Source organism: Orycteropus afer, unplaced genomic scaffold, assembly GCF_000298275.1.
Source record: "Orycteropus afer afer isolate SDZICR_OR568_19922 unplaced genomic scaffold, OryAfe1.0 scaffold00096, whole genome shotgun sequence".
NCBI lineage: Eukaryota > Metazoa > Chordata > Mammalia > Tubulidentata > Orycteropodidae > Orycteropus > Orycteropus afer.
Genome location: NW_006921683.1, coordinates 961,929 through 985,267, shown reverse-complemented (window position 1 = coordinate 985,267; position 23,339 = coordinate 961,929). Strand labels below are relative to the sequence as shown.

Sequence of the window (23,339 nt, the reverse complement as noted above, 5' to 3'; positions counted from 1 at the left end):
GAGTTAGAAAATCAAAAGAGAAGAACACACTCAAAATTTCTCAAGCTGAAAGAATTGAAAATTCAAGCCTTGAGTTGCAATGCTGATGGATTCTATGGGCAAAATATTGACCAATGCAAGAAGTAATAAAAGAAGATAGATGGAATATATAGAGTCACTATACCAAAAAGAATTAGTCAACCTTAAACCATTTCAAGAGGTAGCATATGATCAAGAATTGATGATATTGAAGGAAGAAGTCCAAGTTGCACTGAAGGAATTAAAGAAAAAAAAAAAACCTCCAAGAATATTTATTATTTCAACAAATAGATGCAGTACTGGAGGTACTCACTCATTTATGCAGGAAATTTGGAAGACAACTACCTGGCAAACTGACTGGGACAGATTCAAATTTGTGCCTATTCTAAAGAAAGGTGATCCAACAGAATATGGTAATTATCAAGCAATATCATTCATATCATATGCAAGTAAAATTTTGCTGATGATAATTCAAACATGATTGCAGTAGTAGATTGACAGGGAACTGCCAGAAATGGAAGGATTCAGAAGAGGATGTGGAATGAGGGATATCATTGCTGATGTCAGATGGATCTTGGCTGAAAGCAAGGAACACCAGAAAAATGTTTACCTGTGTTTTGTTAACTATGCAAAGGTTTTTGACTATGTGGATCATACCACATTATATACAGCATTACAAAGAACAGGAATTCCAGAACACTTAATTGGGCTCATGAGGAACCTGTACATAGAACAAGAGGTTGTCATTCAAACAGAACAAGGGTATACCATTTAAAATTAGGAAGTGTGTGTATCAGATTTGTATCCTTTCACCATACTTTTTCACTCTGTATGCTGAGCAAATAAACCAAGAAGCTGGACTATATGAAAAAAAATGCGGCATCAGGATTGGAGGAAGACTCATTAACAATCTGCAATAAGCAGATGACACAACTTTGTGTTCTGAAAGTGAAGACAGTTTGAAGCATTTACTGATAAATATAAAAGAATACAGCCTTCTGTATTGATCATACTTCAATATAAAGAAAAAAAAAAGTCCTATCAAATAGACCAACAAGCAATATCATGATAAATGGAGAAAAGACTGATTTAAATGGTCAAGGTTTTCATTTTACTTGGATCTACGATCACTGTCCAAGGAATCAGTAGTTAAGAAGTCACAGGACACAATGCAGTGGGCCAATATGTTGCAAAAGACCTCTTTAAAGTGATAAAGAACAAAGATGTCATTTTGAAGACTCAAGCCATAGTATTTTCAATCACCTCATATGCATGTGAAAGCTGGATAATGAATAAGGAAGACTGAAGAAGAATTGACACATTTGAATTATGGTGATGGCAAAGAATATTGAAAATACCATGGACTGTCAGAAGAGCACAGAAATCTGTTTGGGAAGAGGTACAGTCAGAAACCTTAGAAGCGAGGATGGCAAGATTTCGTGTCATGTACTTTGGTCAGGTTGTCAGAAGGGACTAGTCCATGGAGAAGGATATCATGCTTGGTAAAGTAAAGGGTCAGCAAATAAGAAGAAGACTCTCAAAGAGATGAACTGACACAGTAGTACGACAATGGGCTTGAGCATAGCAACTATTGTGAGGATGGTGCAGGACCAAACCTGTTTTGTTCTATTGTACAGAAGGTGGCTATGAGTCAGAACTGATTGGACGGCACCTAACAACGACAACAATAACAAAATTGTTGCACCTTAAAATTACTCGTATAATTATGTCACTTAGTTTCACCTGTTGCTAATATTGCCCATTTAGAAATAAGTGATATAATATGCATATTAATATCACATTTTATAAATATTAACTTTTTAAAAACCTTGAACACAAGCAGAGCAGTGTTTTTAAGACTTCAGATTGTGACCTGCTAGCATAGTGCCTATGGCACTTGACTGCTAACCAGAAGGCTGGTGGTTCAAACTCACCAGCCACTCCTTGGAAGGGAGGTTGGGCAATTTACTTTAGTAGTGATACTACCTCAGCAACCCAAGGAGGGTTCACTATGAGCCAGGTCCGACTCGATGGCACATAACAACAATAACAACAACAGCAGATTATGAAATCAATTTAATGGGTTGGAATCACCCATTGAAAAAGTAAAATAGAATACAGATAGAGGAGTGGACATGGTAAGGTGGATATTATTTTGTGAAACTTGTTTCATTTATACATGTGAAATGTATTACTATAAAATATCTTTCTTGGGATTGCAGTTTAAAACCCTGTAGAGCCACTGCATATCAGAATGATTACAGCACAGTTTGTTGCCTTTGGAGTTGATCTAGGTACCTGGCTAGTATCCACAGGAATCGGTGTGAAGGCTGCTTGTGTCAGTGAAACTGTGGGGCCCAGCAAGTCTCGTGTGTATGTTCTTTCTTGCTTGTACTCCCGGCTGTGTTCCACCTTCAACTTTTCTTTTGGCAAAACAGCTTCATAGCAAGGAGCATATCCAGGTGGAGGAAGGAATTTAAATTCTCCGTGTCTCCCCCCAAGCAGAAAGCGTACCCTAAAAAAGATGCATATAAGACATACATAAAGTTCCTAATCCTCAAAAAAGAAGAATAAATTCTTAGTACAAATAAATTTTATGAGAAGTCATATAGTCTTCCCCTGGCATTATTATCTCATCACTTTAGAATTTAAGAGCTTCTCATCATAAAATGTAAAACCTGAGGTCATCCAACTGGTCAAAAGATAAAACCTGATTAATTTAGGTTAATGGATGAAAGAAACTTATCACCCACTGAAAAAAAAACAAATAAATGCATAAGCATCATATTTCTATGTGAATTCAGCACATGTTCATAGTAAATGCCCCAAGGTGTCAAGTAATCAACAGAGAATGTGCAGACATGCTCTAACTTTAAATATACTTAAAATTGAGGGGCTGGACTAGGTGTAGTAAAAAGAGACAAGTTACTTTTCAGTGTCCATTTCCTAATGAAATTCTTGAAGGGATACTTAAATGGACTTTGATTTGCTGAAGAAAGAAGGTTAACCATGGTTCTTATTCTTTATCAATTTAACAAAAATAATTTTGTTTAAATCTTTTATATATCATAAACATTTAATTGAAAAAAAATTAATCTGAATTCCACTGAACCAGTTTTCAACACATAGCTAAATGATAATTCCTTGGGGAATTTATTTGGCCTAGACAAATAATTTGAAACTTCATTTTGTTTGCATCTTTTTTAACTAATTTGTGTTTCAGCCCCAGCATACTACAAAAAAAAAAAAAAAAAAAAAAATTGAAAAAAAAGAAAGTAAAATATAAAAAAGAAAAAGTGAGGAGAAACAAAACTTTAAAACTTTCCAGAAGTTTCTAAAAAGAAACATAATTTATGTAAATTCACCAGAAAAGGACATTGATACACAGATAGCTAGCTAGTGTTTCATGATTATTCTATCCCTTCTTCAATATGGTGTTTCTTTTACTGGGGATTACTCCCTTGAGTATAATAACAATTAACGGATAACCAGAATAAATGGATGGTCAGTAGTAATTAAGGAGCTATTCATGGTAGGTTAATAGATAACATACATTTTTAAATGGCAGAATGGCCCCTTATTATAAAAGATCATTTGTTTATTAAGCTTTATGGAATAGTAAAGAACTATAATTTCCATTTCCCTCTAGCAACATCAAAAAATGAGTTAGAAAAAATCTTCATCTTGACTCAGTTAATCTTAGATAATTTACTAAAGGTAACAGAGAATAACATAGAAAGGAGCCATCTTGACCTGATCAAGAGCAAGAAAACTTAAGTCCTCTAGGAATAAGGGGATTTGGAGCTGCATGGTAGAGCATGAAAAAAAAAAAATCAATATAAGAAAATAAGTGTGTGTGGTTTATAATATTTCATTTACCCTCATTAGATAAAAATGAACTTAAGAAATGTGCTTGAAATATTTCAAGAAGCTGGTTGCAAACAGTTACTTAGCTGTCCACATCTAAGCGGTAGAATCTGTGGACAAAGCATTCAGCGTCCTGAGAATCACTTCTTGGATGAATCATATCTCTTTTCTTAAAGGAACAGGAAAAATGCCCTGTTGACTGATGCCCAGGATTGAGAAACAAAGGTGAGAGAAGGAGCAGTGCTAGCAGTGTGATGCTCTGAGAGTGTGAGCTGTGATAAAGGAACACAGAACAAAAACCAGAAATACTCACTTTATTCCTGCAGAGAAACTAACAACAGGAAAGAAGAGCCCATCAGTGTTGAAATTTTCAAACATTCCTTGAACAGGTTGGCCATTAATTCGGAAAGAGATGCTTGGGGCACTTAGATCTAAACAGCAACTAATGACGTCATCAGTTCTCAACAGGTGTTGATTTGGTGAGCTCACAGTACGAGCAATGCAACCTATTGGGGGGAAACAGTAAGGAGGTAATATATTTTTATGTAAGAGTATCATCTTCAGGGTCAATGTCAAAGATTTGAGTAAGTATTAAAAAATCATTGAACAACACTGGAATTGAATACATCTTGAATGCAAATTGATGATATAGGTTAAACCTTTTGTTTTAAAAAATGTTGCTTTATTCAGGAGTCATATTTTTGTTGTAAAATGGATCTTTTGACATACAAAAATTTTTGCATGCATTTAATGCAGAAATAATCTTAGAGTAGAAAATGTAATAATGTAAGGAGAAATCGCCCTAGAAAGATACAGCTATCTTACTATCTATTAATTTTATGACCATCAGTAAATTACTTAATATCTTTGAATCTTGATTTTCAATAAACAAGACACTAAATATCATCTCCTTGTAGATTTCTTAAGAAGAATAACCTAGTGGTTTACAAGTAGCACAAAGTCTCAGACAGAACAGATACTTCATAATGTTAGCCCCTGTTTCTAATACTAAATCCTCTTTCTGCTATAAATTAAAAATATTTAAGGATAATGAAAGCAGAAAATGTGGTAATTCCTTCATACATTGTTTATTTAGACAACTATATGGCAACTGGTTTGTTTTGATTTGCAATTAAGGTTCTGACAAAAGACCTAGTTTGGCATCTTAATTACAGCAGAATAAATCTGAGGCAAGAAAATGCTATTTGATAAAACTAATTTCTTGCCCTGGCCCCTTTATGGTCTGAGCCCATTCTTGAATATATCAGCACTGCTTTGCTAATTAGTCTCATGAGAATCTACAGTAGAGACAAAAGAGGGTAATGATGTCTTAAATACATTCACAAACAAACACAACTATGCCCTTTGCTGTGAATCATGACAAAAATAGATTTCATGATAGTAGCTTCTCATTTTTTATAACATCACTTTTTACTTCCAGTATCCAAGATATTTACTCCTAGTATACTTTGAAATGTCAGTAGTAGAGAATATCTACCTTTCAGAATGTATACACTTTTTAATTCATTAATATTTAAAATTGCAAGTAATAAATTCATTATCAAGTGTCTCTTCTAGAAGTCTCTAAATATGACAAAGACAGCTTTTTAAAATATTTAAAATTTTCCCACAGCCAGCTACCCAGAACAAGGGAATAGTTGAACCTGTGGGCTAGGGACCATAGTCGCAGGGGACATCAAGCTCAATTGGCATAACATACTACACAAAACATTGTTCCACCTCCTACTTTGGTGAGTAGTGACTGGGACCTTAAAACTTTACAAGCAGCCATTTAGATGCAACAATGGGTCTCTCCTCCAGAGCAAAGAAGAATGTAGAAAACCAAAGATTCATGAAACAATTAGTCCAAGCAACTGGTACACCATGTGATCCTCAGCCTATACGACTATGAGACCATAATGAGATGGTGCCCACTGTTAACCACTCGGAGGGGGATCTATGTAGAAGATCCTGGATAGAGAGGGAAAACAATGTGGAACAAAACTCAAAATAATTTGGAAAAAAAAAAAAAGGTTTGCTGGTCTGATAGAGCCTGGTGGAACCCCTGAGTCTATGGCCCCTAGCTGCCCTTCAGGTCTGGAATTGAACCCACACCTGTGGCTTCCAGACAAACAAAAGATGGCATACAACTTGAACATTTTCCTGAGGTAAATACCTTGGAGAGAACAATCATGGGAGAAAGAAGGGCTCTTTATGCACAGGGAGACAGCTCAGGGGGTAGGAGTGCATGGGGGGATGGACACAGGGAAGAGGTAACTAACTACTAGGAGGATGTGGAAGGGGAGATGTTGCATTGGGGGTAAACTATGGTCAGTGTCATGAGACAAAGTGTGTGAACTGCTGTATGGAAAGTGAATTTGCTCTGTAAACTTTCACCCAAATCACAACTAAAAAAAAAAGAGAAAAAAAATGTAAAACTTATCCAGAAAATCATATAAAAAGGAACATAGCTCCCAGAGAAATGTATATTCCCTTATTGGCATTTGAAAGTGATAAAGATATTATTGCACAGACATTTACTATAATTCAAAACTACTGCCTAGTTTGAAAGCCATTATTATTCTAATGTTAATGAGGATTTAAAAGTTATCATGGTAATTGTTATGTAATGCCTAAAACAAACATAGATAACTAGATAAGATTATTAGTGCACAACCTAAAGCCTACAGTTTGAATGGCAGTTACAGTATTTAATCCATTTAGTAGCATTATCAGGTTGCATTTATATAACTCATATCAAATCCAAATGAGAACTACATTACTATTCTCTACGTTATCGAAAAAGGAAGATAACGATAGTGTGATTTATAGATCCTGGGCTAGAAAGCTGTATCAATATTTTCCAGAACTGTTCTGATATGTCATTTTCCTTTACATTTAAATTTTCTAAAAACACTGAGATTTCACACTTTCAGCCCTTATAGAATCTTGCTGGATATCCAAAATTCAAAATTCAATTCTGTATTCACCCAGAGAGCACAGCAACATTGTGCAAATTTTACAATGGAAAGAATAAATGAAGATGGTGCTCAAAACTTTTTTCAGTGTGCCAAATCCTTATTGAAAAGAACATATCCACCCTCCAGTTACAAAATTTTAAGTGGTAAAGAATATGCTCTCTTTGAAATCACAAATATTTAATACTGTAAATTCTACTTCCACAATTAAAAAGAAAAGGGATAGGAGAATGGCCTTATGAAGATGATCTGAATTACTTTGAATACTAAGGTGACATTCAAGTTAATTCAAATCCAACTAAATTAGATTTGTCTTTGTTGACTAAGAATCTAAAATGAGCAAATCAGAGATGACATCTTTCAACTACAAGGTCACATCAGCAAGGTATAGTGTATATTTTCTAGCCATTAAAAAAAAAAAAAAAAAAGAACAATTGAATACTTTATCTTAACAGTGAAGTATCAAGGTGCTTTTCTCATTGAAATCCAGAATCTGCCATCTTTTCTATGAGACTATTGGGAACTTTAGCAAACGATATGTCTATATAGTCACTGATTGTTTTGTTATTGTTCTGTTTTATGAGATACTTTGCAATGAAAGACATAATGAACACAGTCCTATTCAATCCAGTATTGCACTCTTTCTATGTGTTTAATCAAAGAAATAAATTGACACTGTTTAGGAAGAATTGAATATCTGTTAATGGGGATGGAAAGTTTGGCAATGGATACAGGTGCTTGTTGCACAACATGATCAATATAACAAATGTTACTGAACTGTACATGTAAAAAGTGGAATTGGCATATCTATCTCTATTTCTAGCTATCTATCTATTAAAAAAGATGTATGAAGTTAAAAATGCAAACTAAAGGCAGCAGAAGTGGTGAGACACTATTATATGACTATGATAATTGGAACCAATTCTACATTGTCATATCAGATAAACATTTTCTCTCTTTTTGTGTAAAGGGAAAATAAGTTAACATGCTTCATTTATCAGAGGAACTATTTCATGCTGAGCTATACTAGGAGCTAAAGAAATCTAAAGAACTGTAACAGGATAATGACTGAAGGTTTACAGTTAAAATGTATTATAAAATAGATATCACCCTATTTTGTGTTCTGACATTAGTGCTCTTTGCCTTTGGTAGGCCAATAAAAACACATACTATGGGAATGGGATAGGCACACTCTGACTACCATTGTGTACCTGTAGTCCAAGAGTACACACTACCACACTGAGTCCCAATCATATGCCCCAACTTTTAGATGAAATATTCAAGATAGAGCTTACTCTCTTTTAGACACCTTAGTTATGTGTACTGAATGGGAACCAGTCAGTAAGCATTATTGCTAGATACAACTATATTAAGCATATTCATTAATAAACTCATTAGTGTAAACTGTTAAATACATGCAATTTAAGTTTTAAATGTATTTTATACATCATTAGGCCTACAGTACTAACAAATGAATAATATTACTTGCAAATCAAAATAGACAAAGTTCTACTTTTAATAAAGTAAAATAACTTCCTGAATCTATCCATTAAATGCTTTACAAAATATGTCAAGGTCATATAAGGACTATATTCTAAATGCAACTTTATTAACACAAGAATATTTCTTCAGAGTCCAGATGAATTCCAATATCTAAAAAAATCTACATAATCAAGAGCTAAACCTTTAAATGTAGCCTAAGAAAATACACCTCTTTGTGAATCACAGAACAGAGAATTATATTTTATCAGATTAATTTTTAATATATACTCAATCATCAAAACTGATGACTTCACATTTATTTTTAAGCAGTTCTATGAAACAAAATATTATAAGTTTATGAACTTAGCTTGACTCCTAATATTATGCTTTACAATTTACTCATTTATCACATTATATTATCTAGCAAGAGGATGAACTTAGCCTATTTCTTCCAATTATTTGCAGTGTTTGTTTTTTGCTCTTTTTCAACTAGCAACTAAAGCTATACACACACTAATAAACATAGATAAGAAACACCAAGTTATTTTCTGATTGATTGGAAAACCCTTTTTAAAATATATTTTCATAAGCAATATAATCTTGTGCATCTATATTATAATTGTTTTCTTTTTCCCCTAGTGAAATTTTGCTTTTTATCCAATATAAGCAGCACCATTAGCTTTCAGAAACGTATATCAAGAGCAAAAGATCCCCTCCTAAAACATTGTGAAAGAAAATAGATCACATTTACCTGACCAGAGATGAAGTCCATCAAATCCGTAGGAGAACAGGTCATCTCCAACACCATTTCCACCCCACTCTTCACCACCACCAGGGTAGGGAGAGTACCCTTCAGTAGAAGCCCAGCCCACTCGAAGGTGTGTTGCTTCAGCTGTCACAAATGGTTCAGTGTGGTCCACCATCAATTCATAGTACCATTTTTTGTATTGAGCAGACCCTTCGCTGACGCCCAGAAAAATATTAGGCCTCATGCTTTGAAGAGATATGAATACCATATAAGACAAGTCCAGACAATCTTTCATCATTCTAATTTACATCACACTATTTTGATTACCTAATGCCTAAGGCATTTGACTACTAACCAGAAGGCTGGAGGTTCAAACACACCAGCTACTCCTCAGAAGGAAGACTGGGCAATCTATTTCCATAGAGACACAGCCTCAGAAACAGAGGGAGGGGTTGCTATGAGTCAGAATTGACTCAGCGGCAGTGAGTTCTTTTTTAAGATGTCATACATTAAATATAAAAACCAAAAGAAAAAAAAAAGTTGCCAACAAGTCAATTCTAACTCATGTATGTCAGAGTAAAACTATGCTTCAGAGGGTTTCAATGACTGGTTTTTCAGAAGTAAATTACAGGCCTTTCTTCCAAGGTGCCTCTGGGTAGACCAGAACTGCCGTAAATTTTTCGATTAGAAGCTGAGCATTTAGTCATTTGTACCACTCAGGGACTCTTACATTAAATATATGTTTTCTTAAATGCTACAAAATCATTAAAACAGCAACTAAAATTTTATGCAGTGATATCTTATCTTAGAGTTAACATGCAGTGAGTAATGTTTGCTTTTAGGATAAATTGGCAACAACATTCAAGGACCTAATATTTTTTTAATTATTCTTCAGCATATTTTACATCATCGATCACATTTAAATCATAAAATAGGATACTCAGTACAGTAAGCTATTAGAATTAATGAAGTTATTATAAACTCAGAATGTATAGAAATCTTTCTAAGCTAAACTTTCTTTCCCACAGGGTATGAGGTTGAAGCAAGATAGGCTGGTGAAGGAGCCAAGGTAACAATCATCTGTGTTGTTTCTCAATGTCTCCTGAACAGAAAAACCTTTAATAAGTTGTATTTAGCTGCATTTTATGAGGGAACTTATGCACTTTGGTAATAAGAGGATTAGTAATGTCTCAGGAAATATCATTCATTCATTAATGGCAGTTATAGTATATAAAGAAGCATGAAGAAATTATTAAATCAATCCTGTTTAAAACAAACACAACATGGACTATTCACCAAACTCTAGTTTGTTTATTTATTTATTTATAAATAAACAAACTAGAGGATAAAGTATCAAATATTTCCTGGATTGCTGCTAAATACAGTGGACCAAAGTAACTACTGCCATATATAGCATGTTGTTAATTATAAGCTTTTTTTTTTTTTTTTTTTAGGTATAATAAAAACAGTGGTGTGGTGTTTAAGAGCTAAGTCTCTGGAGTTAGTGACACCTGAGTTCCATTTAGTTACAGATTTTAATGCATAAAATGTGGATAATAATGATACCTAGAAAAGTATAAATTTAAACAGTATATATACATGCAGGGAGCTCTGGTAGCATAGTGCCTAAGGTATTTGACTGCTAACCAGAAGGCTGGAGGTTCAAACCCACCAGCCACTCCTCGGAAGGAAGAGGGGGCAATCTACTTCCGTAACGATACTGCCTCGGAAACCCAAGGAGGGGTCGCTATGAGTCGGGTCCGACTTGATGGCACATAACAACAACAACATATACATGCAAAGCACATAGAATAGTAGGTGGCACACAGTACTCATGAATGTTAAACACTTTGGGAAGGCAGGTATTATTGTCAACCTGCTCCTAAAGATGTCAATTATAATCTATCTACATATACATGTAAATAAATGGCTTTATACGTTTGTTTGTCAGTAAAGCATACTTTGCTTGATTATCTATTGTTATGATTAACCCACCTGATCGGTAGCAAAAATATTCAAATACTCATATTATTTAATGGAAATGATGTAAAATATCCTAATGAAAACAATGGGCTATGTGATGGCACTGACATAGAGACAGAACATGAATTCTTGTGCTGTGTTAATTTGGAGATGTTGTCTATCTGGATTTACCTGCTGACGTGATTCACAAGACGTGTCTGCAATAACAGATCTCTTCCTGGTAGGAGATTATCACAAATGAGATGCTGGTTAGAACGGACTGCAACTCCGTGGCAAACACAGAGAGAACACAAGACATCCAGAACCTGAAAAGAGAGCATTTTGAACTGACTCCAAATCCCCTTTCAGACTTAAGCACAGGTAACACTTTTCTTTTTTCCCTTTTTTTTTCAGTGATCTGTTTATTTAATTCTAAAGCATTTGACACTTCTTGCCTTAACAATTTTAAAAACCATATACACAAAACTCTGTATATTAATTAATAGTTTAGTCCCATTTTGAAGTCTACCCATCCAATCTCTGTAATTATATAGTTCTTTCATTTAAAATATAGTATTTAAATCTAATTTTTACATTTCAAAAATTATCTTTAGTAATAACTGAGTATATTTTCTGTGAAGTTATTTCTAAGAATGTTATGTTTCAGAATGTGAGAATATACACGTATAACTGTATCTTGTGAATTTAAAGTATGTTTTCTGATACTTTGTGTATATACTTGTAAAAATTTTGTATAATTTTGTGACAATGTAGTTCCCCAAAATATTTATTTAAAGAGCTATGTTAATAGTAAATGAAAGTATTTTAAGGAATTGTTCACAGTTTTTGCACTCGCCATTCCAACTGCTTTCATGCCACACATCCACCTCTTCAGTCCTCTGCCAGGAAGCAAGGACCCAGAGGGGATCACTCACAAAGGGGCACTCATTCACAAGGTCTGTGTTTCTGGAGGCCTGGATACATTTCAAAGTAAATTCACTTAAAAAAAAAAAAAAAAAGAGTAACTATTTTAAGCCATCTCAACACTTTCAGCCACTCTTTTGTTTTCATGGTAGGTTTTGGAAAATATCACATTATAAATGCTGATACTTCAAACAGCAGTGTACAAGCATGCCTCAAATGACTAGTTTTTCCTTAAACTGTCTTTTCATAGAAGAATAGAAACCAAACAACAAAAAACACCCAATGTTAAAACCACTGAACAATTTACAAACTTGAAAAATTAGACACTTTAGATAGTCAATAAACTTCATATTACGAAAGCAATATATTCCAAGTCTCAAAGACTTGACAGATTCTGTAGAGTGTCTCTATCTCTCATCAGTAGGTGGCAGCTTTCCAAATCCATGATCTTCTGTCAAGTAGAAGTGGGTGTCATTCACTGGTTTGAGGCTGAAATCCATTTCAAGGTATGTTGTGGTGGTACAGTAATGGTGGGATGGTATAACGCACAGTCGGGTCTTGTACACTGAGTGATAAACCTACAGTGTTTTGGATGATAGAAGGGACATTCCATTTTCTTACAAGCAGGGAAGTAACAGCAGAGCTGAGTGCTAGAAGGGGATGCTGGTGTTATAACTGCTGGTTTTGGAGGCAGTACTGGGATTCTTCTATTATATGTGTTAAGGGGCAATCTGGCTTGGTACATTTTGCACCATATTTATAATTTGGATGAACGAACAAACACTTTTCAGCAAATTTACAATTGGGAAAGGCTTTGTAAGGTGAAATAGGGTGATGATAGGCACACTCATTCCTGTTTTTACAAGTAGGCCAGTACTTGCAGCGCTCCGACAGTTTTTCTGGTTTCTGGGTCACACTCAATTCACTCATCTCAGCTTGACTTTTCTCAATATTATCTTCTTTTCTTTCCTCTTCTTTAATGGGGGAACTTATTCTGGGAGTCCAGCTTTGCCCTGGGACCACTTCTGCTAGCAATTCTTCTTGAGAAGTTCGAGTAGGAGGAGCCACCGGGAGTGTCTGTTTCTGAGGGACTGTAGAATAGTTTGTTGTTTTTGTTACAGATTCTTGAGCTTCATATATAGCCTTCAAAATGAGATTCTTGTTAGCTTGTTTAGAAGGTGGAAGTGAAGGTCTCTGTTCAGGCTTTGCTGGCACTGACACGCTGCTGGAGACACTTCCTGCTCCGGAACCATAATCTTCATCTTCCTCCTCTTCTTCTCCATCATGATTGATTTTTTTTTACTTTAATAACTGAACTTAACCACAGGCAACTTTCTCTTCGAAAGTTTTCTTTCTCAATACTCATTTTCTCTGAACTGTTTCTGAAGAAGGAATTGTAAGTCTTCTCTATGCTGGTAAGCGCCTCTGGCTCACCCAGACATCCCTGTATCACAGACCCGGCTGCTCTGCACTTCCACCTGTTTGGCGGCGTAAACGCTGTTCTGTTGCTGCTGAAACTGCAACTTGCTTAAATGGGCACCACTATCTGCATTTCGACTTAGAGGTGGCCGATAAATTTCGATAGAAGGGTGAGGAGACCCATAGGTGAGCGTCGCGGTAGGTTTTTTCTGAGATAAGGGATTTTCCTGCACAAAGTTGAGATCTTCATCAATGAGGTCATCTGGTTCAGGCTTGCTATCAATCACATCTTCAGAGGGTGCCGGCTCCCTCAGAGGTTTCACTGTTGATACTAGTTGGGTTGCAGCTCCATCATCGTAAGTCTGTCTGACATTAGTGGTTTTCTGCTCCTGTGAACCTACAGACACTCTAGGGTCTCTCTTTTCAGATCTGGTGCTAGACACTGAGAGGGGCGGCACTGCAGTCTGGTGCCTTCTCTCCTCTCCTCAACTGAAGCCACCCTTGTTTAAAGGCACATTACTGTCAAAAATGTTGGTATCAGATGACTTTAGGCTAGACGGTTCAGTTGTAACAGAAAGTAGTTTATCTAAAACACCATGAAGCCATAGGGTGAATCGAATTGTGTTGTTTCCTAGAAACAGGAACAGGTCCTCTGTCATTTGGTCCTGACTTTTCTTGTTGGCCACCATCACCATAATGTAATCAGGAAGTTCTTCATAGTGGTCCTACAGGACAGAGCAGAACTGTCCCATAGGGTTTCCAAGGATATAAATCTTTATAGATTTATAAAGATGAGGCAGACTGCCTCATCTTTCTCCCTTGGAGTAGCTGGTGGGTTTGAACTGTCAATATTTATGAAAATTACATTTTCAACATAAGCTCCTAATACTTGCAATTTCCCCTTTAATGGCACTCCGGGTCTTGTGGCTGATCTCCATGCTGCTCTCCATGTCTCTGGGGCAGATGCTGGCTCTGCACTCCTGGTGTTTTGCTTACCCTGAGCCCCCTGCCGGGTCCACTCTGCAGACCCACTGCCAACGCTGCTGACGCTGCTCCGCCCTCAGCCCAGGTAACACTTTTCAAAAAGCAAGCATGTCCCCTCCAATTACCTTTGAACCAGTAAAATGCCATTTTAACATTACACCAATATACTCAGTTTCCTATTTTCCTTCATATGCAAATTGGGAACCCTTTACCCTCCCACCAATGTTACAAATAAACACTAAGCAGTATTACTTCATCATAATTAATGGGTGAAAAACACTCATAAAAAATTGACACAGATTTTAAAAAGCTGTCTTATGTCAAAAATATTTAATATTAATTGTGATTTCATTTCATGACAATGAGTGGGTCTCTTACCTTGTGATTTCTTCCATGCTTGTCCAAAAGTGAGATAATGGATTTAATATGTCCTTCTTTGATAATATTTAGAGCTTCTGGACTTTCCACTAACACACAGTGTAAAACTTCAAGAATGCCTAAGATAATACAATAAAGGAAAAAAGAAATATGATTATCCAGTCTACATGACCAATTCCTTTCCTTTTTTCACATTCAAAAAACTCCAAAAAATCAAACTCACTGCAATCAAGTTGATACCAACTCATAGCAACCCCTATTGGGTTTCTGAGGAGATAAATCTTTACTGAAGCAGATTGCTCCATCTTTCTTCTGAAAAATGGCTGGTGGGTTTCAACTACAGACTTGTTAGTGGCCAAATACATTAACTATCAGGGCTCATTATTATAATTATGTGCTTTCTGTGTCTGCCACAGGGGCAGTATGATGAGTGATAGGTGCTATTTGAGAGAGAGGGCTGCTATTTAAAGATGATTAACTCAATCTACTGAGAAAATGACACAACTAAAAAACAATGTCTAGCTGAAAAACCAGATAAATCTGCCTGGGGGAAATATGAAAGAAAGGAGTGAATGGACGAAACCTTAACACATGAATGAAATTTTTCTGACATAGTAGAGGGCAGGGCAGTACTGGTTTGAGTGAAGTCTTAAATAGAGGGCAAGTTGTGGTCCCATAGGATGGAGGAATAGGAATAAGATGGCGGAATAGAGGGAAGACCTTCTTCAACAAAGAAAAAGGGAACCAATTAACACAGATACAGAAGATAATTCTGGAGGCCTGAGCTTCGAAGGGAAGGATATAGAAGTGGACTAAACTCCAACTAGCAGAAGAATTTGCCTGAAAACACCAAAAACGGAGACATACGGAGCTGTGATCTGACAGCAATCCTTACGGCACACACAGCTTGGATATTGCCAGTGGTGTTAGGACCTAAGAATTAACCTAAAAATCAGCCCTGCTAGCCAAGGACTGATGAGTGGCTGGTGGATAAAAGGGGAAGCAGTGAAGAGGAAGGTGGGCTGAGCTGTGGACTTTTGCCTGTCTGGAGGGCGCAGCCACTTTGAGTGTTTACAAGCAGTTTCACCATTTTGGATATTTAAAGCTATAGCTTTCTCCCAGATTCCAGGGATTTAAGAATAGATTCTACTTGCCAGGAATCGCAAGGACATTCCAGACACTAACTACTGGAAAGGTGTGATATTACCCTTGTTGCTCTTATACTCCACACCCTCTTGATGAATAGTGGTGAAGCCATCCCTCCCTCCCACCCATCTTCTGGGCTGGCAGGAATTCCATCCTAGTCTCTGTGATCAGACGGAGCCTGGGTACCCTACCCAGGTCTGCTGAGATTTTTCTTTTTAGTCTGTTTGTTTTTGTCTGTTGTAAAGTCATTATTCTTCCCTTCACAGGTTCTAGTTTTCAGCTTTTTCTCTCTTCCCTGTTTCTGGTTCAATATTTTTTTTCTTTCTCATGATTAACCCTATTCCTTGTTTTTTTTTTTTTTTTTTTAATTTTTCCCATTTTTTTCTTCATTATTCTCCTACTCTACCTTTTATCTTTTATTGCCTCTCCCCAGATATTGTGGGTTTTTTTTTTTCCTCTCTTTTTTTTTTGGTTATTGTTCCTGTGTGATTACATGGTGTGGTTTTTGTCCACTTGCTTTTACATTTTTGATGGTTATTCAAATGTTATTATTTTTGTTTAACTGAGTGGGAGACAGTAACAGTGCCCATATGACACAACTATACCCACACCTTTGTAGCTTGATTTAATGAGTGAGAGCCACTACTTCCTTCTCCACCAACTGGCCAATGATAAAGAACCACCAAGAAGAGCCTGACTCACCCTTAGCTGCTCTTCACAAACAGTGAACAGAGATCTAAATACATCAAAATGCCCCAGAGTCAACAGACAATCACAGTCCACACAAAGAAGCAAGATAATGTGGCAGAAACAAGGAAGTAGGACACAGACCCAGAACACATCCGTGAAGAAGAAGCAGTACTGTAACTCCCTCATAAGGAATTCAAAAGAATTATAGGTAGTTATCTTCAAAGGAATGAGAGACAGATCAATGAAAACACTGACAAAATAAAGGAAAACACAAACCAAATCCTAGGACAATTTCAGAAGAAAATACAAGAACAAAATGACAAAATAAATGAAAAATTATAAATGATTCAAAATGTACAGATAGAAATTCAGAAGATTAATACTAAATTCTCAGGAATATATAACACATTGAAAGGGCAAAAGAGTAGAATTGATGCAATGGAAGACAGAATTAATGAGACTGAAACAAATACCTGAATAGTTCATTGGAAAGGGATCAATCAGAAAAAAGATCAAAACAAAATGAAGAAAGCCTAAAGTTCATGTGGGATATCATCAAATGGAATAACCTACATGTAATTGGAATTCTAGAATAGGAAGAGACAAAATAAAACCACTGAAAAAACTGTCCAACCTTTGTTGTAAGAGAACTTCCATGATATGATGAAGGATAAGAATATATCCATTCAGGAAGTTCAATGAACCCCAAACAGGATAGACCACAAAAGAAAACCATCAAGACATATCATCATGAAACTCATCAAAACCAAAGACAAAGACAGAATCCTGAAAGCAGCACGGGAAAAACAGAAAGTTACATAAAAAGGACAACCAGTAAGAATAAGCTCTGATTTCTCAGCAGAAATAAGGCAATGGGATGGTATATATAAAATCCTGAAACACAAAGTTTCACCTAAGAATTATATACATAGCAAAATTTTCCCTCAAATATGATGGTGAAATTAAGAGATTTCCAGATAAGCAGAAATTAAGGGAATTTGTTAAACCAGACCAATCTTACAAGAGATAATAAAGGAAGTCCTTGGAATAGAGAACCAATAATAGCAAACAATCAACCATTAATACACAAGATGACATAACCCAGAAACCACAGCTATGGACATATCCAAAGTAAAATAAGCTTACAAGATTGTAAACAGGTAATCAGAGACATCAATTGGAAAATGAGGACAACTACAAACCAAAGAGCAGAAAAATACTGTGTAGTTACAGAACTTCTAAATGGTGAGGAAGTTAAGAGAGTTGCAAGATAGAATGGATTGTTGTAAACTTGGGAGGAAAATTACAAATCACAGGGTAAAAAAGAAAAAATGATAAACCTTCACATCACAATAAAAAAAGAGGACAAGCATAAATAATTAGCAAATACTAAAACAACAGTAACAAAGGAAATGATAACATGATTCATAAACATAATCAGCTCACCTCAGAAAATTATATGGCACAAAGAAACCAGCAACACCATAAAAAAACACATAACAAAATGACAGCAACCAATTCATACTTGTTGGTAATTACAGTGAATGTTAATGGATTAAATGCACCACTCAAGAGATGGAGAATTGCAGACTGAATAAGAAAGCAAAACCTATCAATATGCTGTCCACAAGAGACACAACTTAGAGACAAAGACAAAAATAGATTAAAAATCAAAGGTTGGAAAAAGAGACATCAAGTAAAGGGCAACCAAAAAAGAGTAAGAGTGGTAATATTAATTTCTGATCAAATTGATTTTAAGACAAAACCAACCATATGAGACAAGGAAGGATGTCATATAATGATTAAAATATCAATTGAACAAGAAGATATAACCATAATAAATATATGTGGACCTAATGAAAGAGACCCAAAATATATAAATTAGACTTTAAAAGAGTTGGAAAGGCAAATAGATGACTCCAGAGTCATAGTGGGAGACTTTAACACACCACTTTCAATGAAAGACAGAACAACTGGAAAGAGACCCACCAAAGATGCAGAACTAAACAAGATCATCCACAAACTTGAACTTATAGACATCTGCAGAGCACTTCACCCAACAACAGCACAATAAACATTCTTTTCCAGTACATATAGAATAATCTACAGGATAGACCTTATGTTAGGCCATAAAGCAAGCCTTAATAAATTTAAAAACATTGAAATACTGCAAAGCATCTTCTCAGTTCATAATGCAATAAAATTAGAAATCAACAATAGGAAGATCAATGGTGTTCTGCTTACCTGGTGCCACTCTGACAAGAATATACCACAAATGGGATGGCCTTAATAAACAGGAGTTTATTCTCTTACAGTTTGGAGGCTTTAAGTCCAAGTTCAAAGTGCCAGGCTCTAGGGGATGGGTGAAAGCCCCTCAACCTTGGGGTCCACCTCTGCCTAGCCACTCAACCAGGCCAGCCAAGTTGACTCACATATACAGCTACCACAAATGGAAAAAAAGCAAACACATGGAAACTGAACAACACCCTTCTTAAGAAAGACTGGGTAAGAGAAGAAATAAAAATGAAATTAAAAAATTCCTTAAGTCAAAATAGAATGAAAATACAACATACCATAATCCTTGGGACACAGCAAAAGCAGTGATCAGAGGCCAATTTGTAGCAATAAATGCACACATCAACAAGAAGAAAGAGCCAAAATCAACACATTAAACCAACATCTCCAACATTAGAAAAATAACAGCAAGAAAATCCTACAGTCACCAAGAGAAAGGAAATAATAAAGATTTCAGCAGAAATCAATGAAACAGGAAAAAGAAAGACAATAGAAAAAATCAGTAAAACCAGAAGTTGGTATTTTGGAAACATTAATAAAATTGGCAAACCACAGGCAAATTTAACAAAGGAAAACAGGGAGAGGATACAAGTAACATCAATAAGAAATGACATGGGCAACATCACAACAGAACCAACTGAAATAAAAAGGGTAATATCACAATACTATGAAGAACTGTATTCCAACAAATTTGAAAACCTGGAAGAAATGGACAGATTTCTGGAAACACATCACTTACTGAAACTAGCACAGACTGACGTGGAAAAGCTGAACAGATCCATAAGAAAAGAAGAAATTGAATAGGTCATAACAAAAAAGGCCCTGGCCCAGACGGTTTCACCAGAAAATTCTACCGAACATTCAGAGAACTGACACCAATCCTACACAAACCATTCCAAAACAGAAAAGGATGGAATCATCCCTAAATCATTTTATCAATCAAGCATAAACTATATACCAAAACCAGGCAAAGACATCACTCAAAAGGAATTCTACAGACCAATATCCCTCATGAATATAGATGCAAAAATCTTCAACAAAATCCTAGCCAATAGACTCCAACAACATATCAAGAAAACCATCCATTATGACCAAGTGGGGTTCATATCAGGTATGCAGGGATGGTTAAACATTAGAAAAACAATCAAGGTCATACACCACATAAATAAAAGGAAAAGAACCACGTGATCATATCAATCAGTGCAGAAAAGGCATTTGATAAAATCCAACACCCATTCCTGATCAAAACTCTCAGCAAAATAGGAATAGAAGGGACATCCCTCAACATAATAAAGGGCATCTATGCAAAACAAACAGCCAACATTATTCTAAATGGAGAGAGATTAAAACCATTCCCCTTGTGAAGAAGAACCAGACAAGGATGCCCTCTTTCACCACTTCTATTCAACATTGTACTGAAAGTCCTAGCCAGGGCCATAAGGCAAGAAAGGGAAATCAAAGGAATCCAGATTGGTAAGGAAGAAATCAAACTATTCCTATTTGCTGATGATGTGATCCTATAAATAAAAAACCTAACAGACTCAGTCAAAAATCTACTGGAATTAATTGAGAGATTTAGCATAGTGGCAGGATACAGGGTCAACATCCAACAATCAGCTGGATTCCTCTACACCAGCAAAGAGATTGCTGAAAAGGAAATAAGGAAATCAATACCGTTCTCAATAGCTACCAAAAAAATAAAATACTTAGGAATAAATCTTACCAGGGACACAAAAGACCTGTACAAGGAAAACTATAAAACACTACTTCAAGAAACCATAAGAGATTTACATAAATGGAAGAAATACCATGCTTGTGGATAGAAAGATTGAACATTGTGAAAATGTCAGTTCTACCCAAAGCAATCTATACATTCAATGCAATCCCAATCCAGATCCCATCAACATTTTTTAAGGATATGGAAAAACCAATCAATAACTTTATATGGAAAGGAAAGAGACCTCAGTGAAGCAAAGGACTACTGAAGAAGAAGAACAAAGTAGGAGGTCTCACACTGCCAGATCTCAAATTCTACTATACAGCCACAGTAGTCAAAACTGCCTGGTATTGGTATAATGATAGACATATAGACCAATGGAATAGAACTGAGAACCCAGAAATAGATCCATCGACCTATAGTCAGCTGATCTTTGACAAAGGGCTGAAATCCATAAAATGGGGAAGAGGATGTTTGTTTAATAAATGGTGCTGGCAAAACTGAATATCTATTTGTAGAATAATGAAATATCTGTACTTCACACCATACAAAAACTAACTCCAGATGGATCAAAGACTTAAATGTGAAACCTAAATCCATAAAGTTCTTCAAGGAAAAACTAGGGGCAAATTTAGGGGCCCTAATATATGGCACAAATAGACTATCAACCATAACACAGAAGAGAACACCAGAAGAGAAACTAGATGAATGGGACCTTCTAAAAATTAAATTTTTATGTGCTTCCAAAGACTTCTCCTAAAGAGTAAAAAGAGAACCTACAGATTTGGAAAAAATATTTGAAATCAACATATCTATCAAGGGACTTATATCTAAAATTTATAGAAAACCCCAACACCTGAACAACAGAAATACAAATAATACAATTAAAAAATGGGCAGAAGACATGAATAGACCCTTCATCAAAGAGGATATTCAGGCAGCCAACAAACATATGGAGAAATGCTCATGATCTTTAGCCGTTAGAGAGATGTAAATCAAAACAACAATGAGATACCATCTTGCCCTGTCACTAGTGGCAAAGTTCAGTAAGACAGAAAATAACAAATGCTGAAGAGGATATGGAGAGAGTAGGACCCTCATACATTGCTGATGGGACTGTAAAATGATACAACTACTGTGGAAAGCAATACGGGGATTCCTTAAAACACTGGAATTAGAAATACCATTTGACTCAGCCATTCCATTACTAGGTATATATCGTAAGGAAGTGAGAGCCAGGAAAAGAACATATATATGCATACCCATGTTCATCACAGTACTATTAACAAAAAGATGGAAGTAACCTAGGTGCCCATCAACAGAAGAATGGATAACCAAACTACAGCACATACACACAATGGAATACTATGCAACACTAAAGAATAATGTAGAATGTGCAAAGCACCACATAACATGGATGAACTTGGAGGACATTATGCTGAGTGAAATAAGTCAAACACAGAAGGGCAAATATTTTATTAGTCTGTTATTGTAAAAAGTCAAGGAAAGGTTTATATATGGAAAGAAATTTTCTTTGTTGGTTACCTGGGGTGGGAGGGGAGGGTAAGAAACATTGTTAGATAGGTAAAGACAAGTATTGATTTAGGTGAAGAGAAAGGCAATGTACTAAACGTGAGTGATCAACATGTTGGCATTGAGGAAGAAGAAGGCATGGAGAGGTGCAAGGGAGGTACAGACAACAAAGATGAACCCTTTTGCACATACAGTATTGGAGTGTCAGTGAAGGCAAACATCAGTCTTTCAGTGGCTAGATGGTTAGACAGGCTGAACTATTAAGTCTGTCTATGCAGGGGAAGTGTGCCCATGACCATGTATAGGGTTGGCAGACAATGTTTCTACAAGTGCATTTGTATGTTCTATAAGAATTCCCAGGGAGAAGGTTGCAGTCCCTTCCTGACCACAGCCAGCGACCTAGAGGGTGCAAGTAGTTAGGCCTATGTGCTTGGGACCATACTTGCAGAGGACATCAAGCTCAATTGGCATAACATACTACACAAAAACATCATTCCACATTCTACTTTGGTGAGTAGCAACTGGGATCTTAAAAGCTTGCAAACAACAATCTAGATGCAACGATGAGTCTCTCCTTGTCCAGAGCAAAGAATGAAGAAGAAAACCAAAGATGCATGGAAACAATTAGTGGACTGGTATACCATGAGATCTTCAGCCTGTATGACTATGAGACCAGAAGAACTAGATGGTGCCCAGCTACCACTATCAACCACTCAGTGAGGGATCTATGTAGGAGATCCTGCATAGAGTGGGAGAACAATATCGGACAAAACTCAAAATCATTAAAAAAAAAAAAAAAAAAAAGGATCAGATTTGCTGGTCTGATAGAGCCTGGTGGAACCACTGAGACTATGGCCCCTAGCTGCCCTTCAAATCTAGAATTGAACCCACTCCTGTAGCTTCCACCCAAACAAAAGATAGGCAATATGAGGTGAACATTTATACTAGGTAGATACACTCCTTGGAGAGAACAATCATGGAAGAATAGAAGGGTTGTGCATTCACAGGGGGAAAGCTCAAGGGCAGGAGTGCATGGGAGGGAAGGATACAGGGAAGAGGTAATTATAGACAGGAAGTGGGAGGGGAGCTGTTGCACTGTGGGAAATTGCAGTCAATGTCATGAGACAAAGTGTATGTGAGATGCTATATGGAAACTGAATTTGCTCAGTAAACTTACCAAATCACAAAAAATAAAAAA

The 23,339-nt window shown here is 36.1% G+C and overlaps 1 protein-coding gene and 1 pseudogene across 1 annotated transcript in view; both read right to left on the bottom strand.

Moving 5' to 3' along the window:
- Positions 1-23,339, bottom strand: part of RYR2 (ryanodine receptor 2) — a 1,099,979-nt gene that overhangs the window by 532,809 nt on the left and 543,831 nt on the right. The window contains exons 18-22 of the mRNA XM_007942720.1: positions 14,761-14,879; positions 11,248-11,381; positions 9,097-9,338; positions 4,199-4,391; positions 2,317-2,533 (exon numbers count right to left, since the gene is read on the bottom strand). Of these exons, the coding sequence (XP_007940911.1) occupies positions 2,317-2,533; positions 4,199-4,391; positions 9,097-9,338; positions 11,248-11,381; positions 14,761-14,879 (905 nt within the window). The remainder of the gene's footprint in view (positions 1-2,316; positions 2,534-4,198; positions 4,392-9,096; positions 9,339-11,247; positions 11,382-14,760; positions 14,880-23,339) is intronic.
- LOC103198539 lies at positions 12,451-14,348 on the bottom strand (annotated as a pseudogene).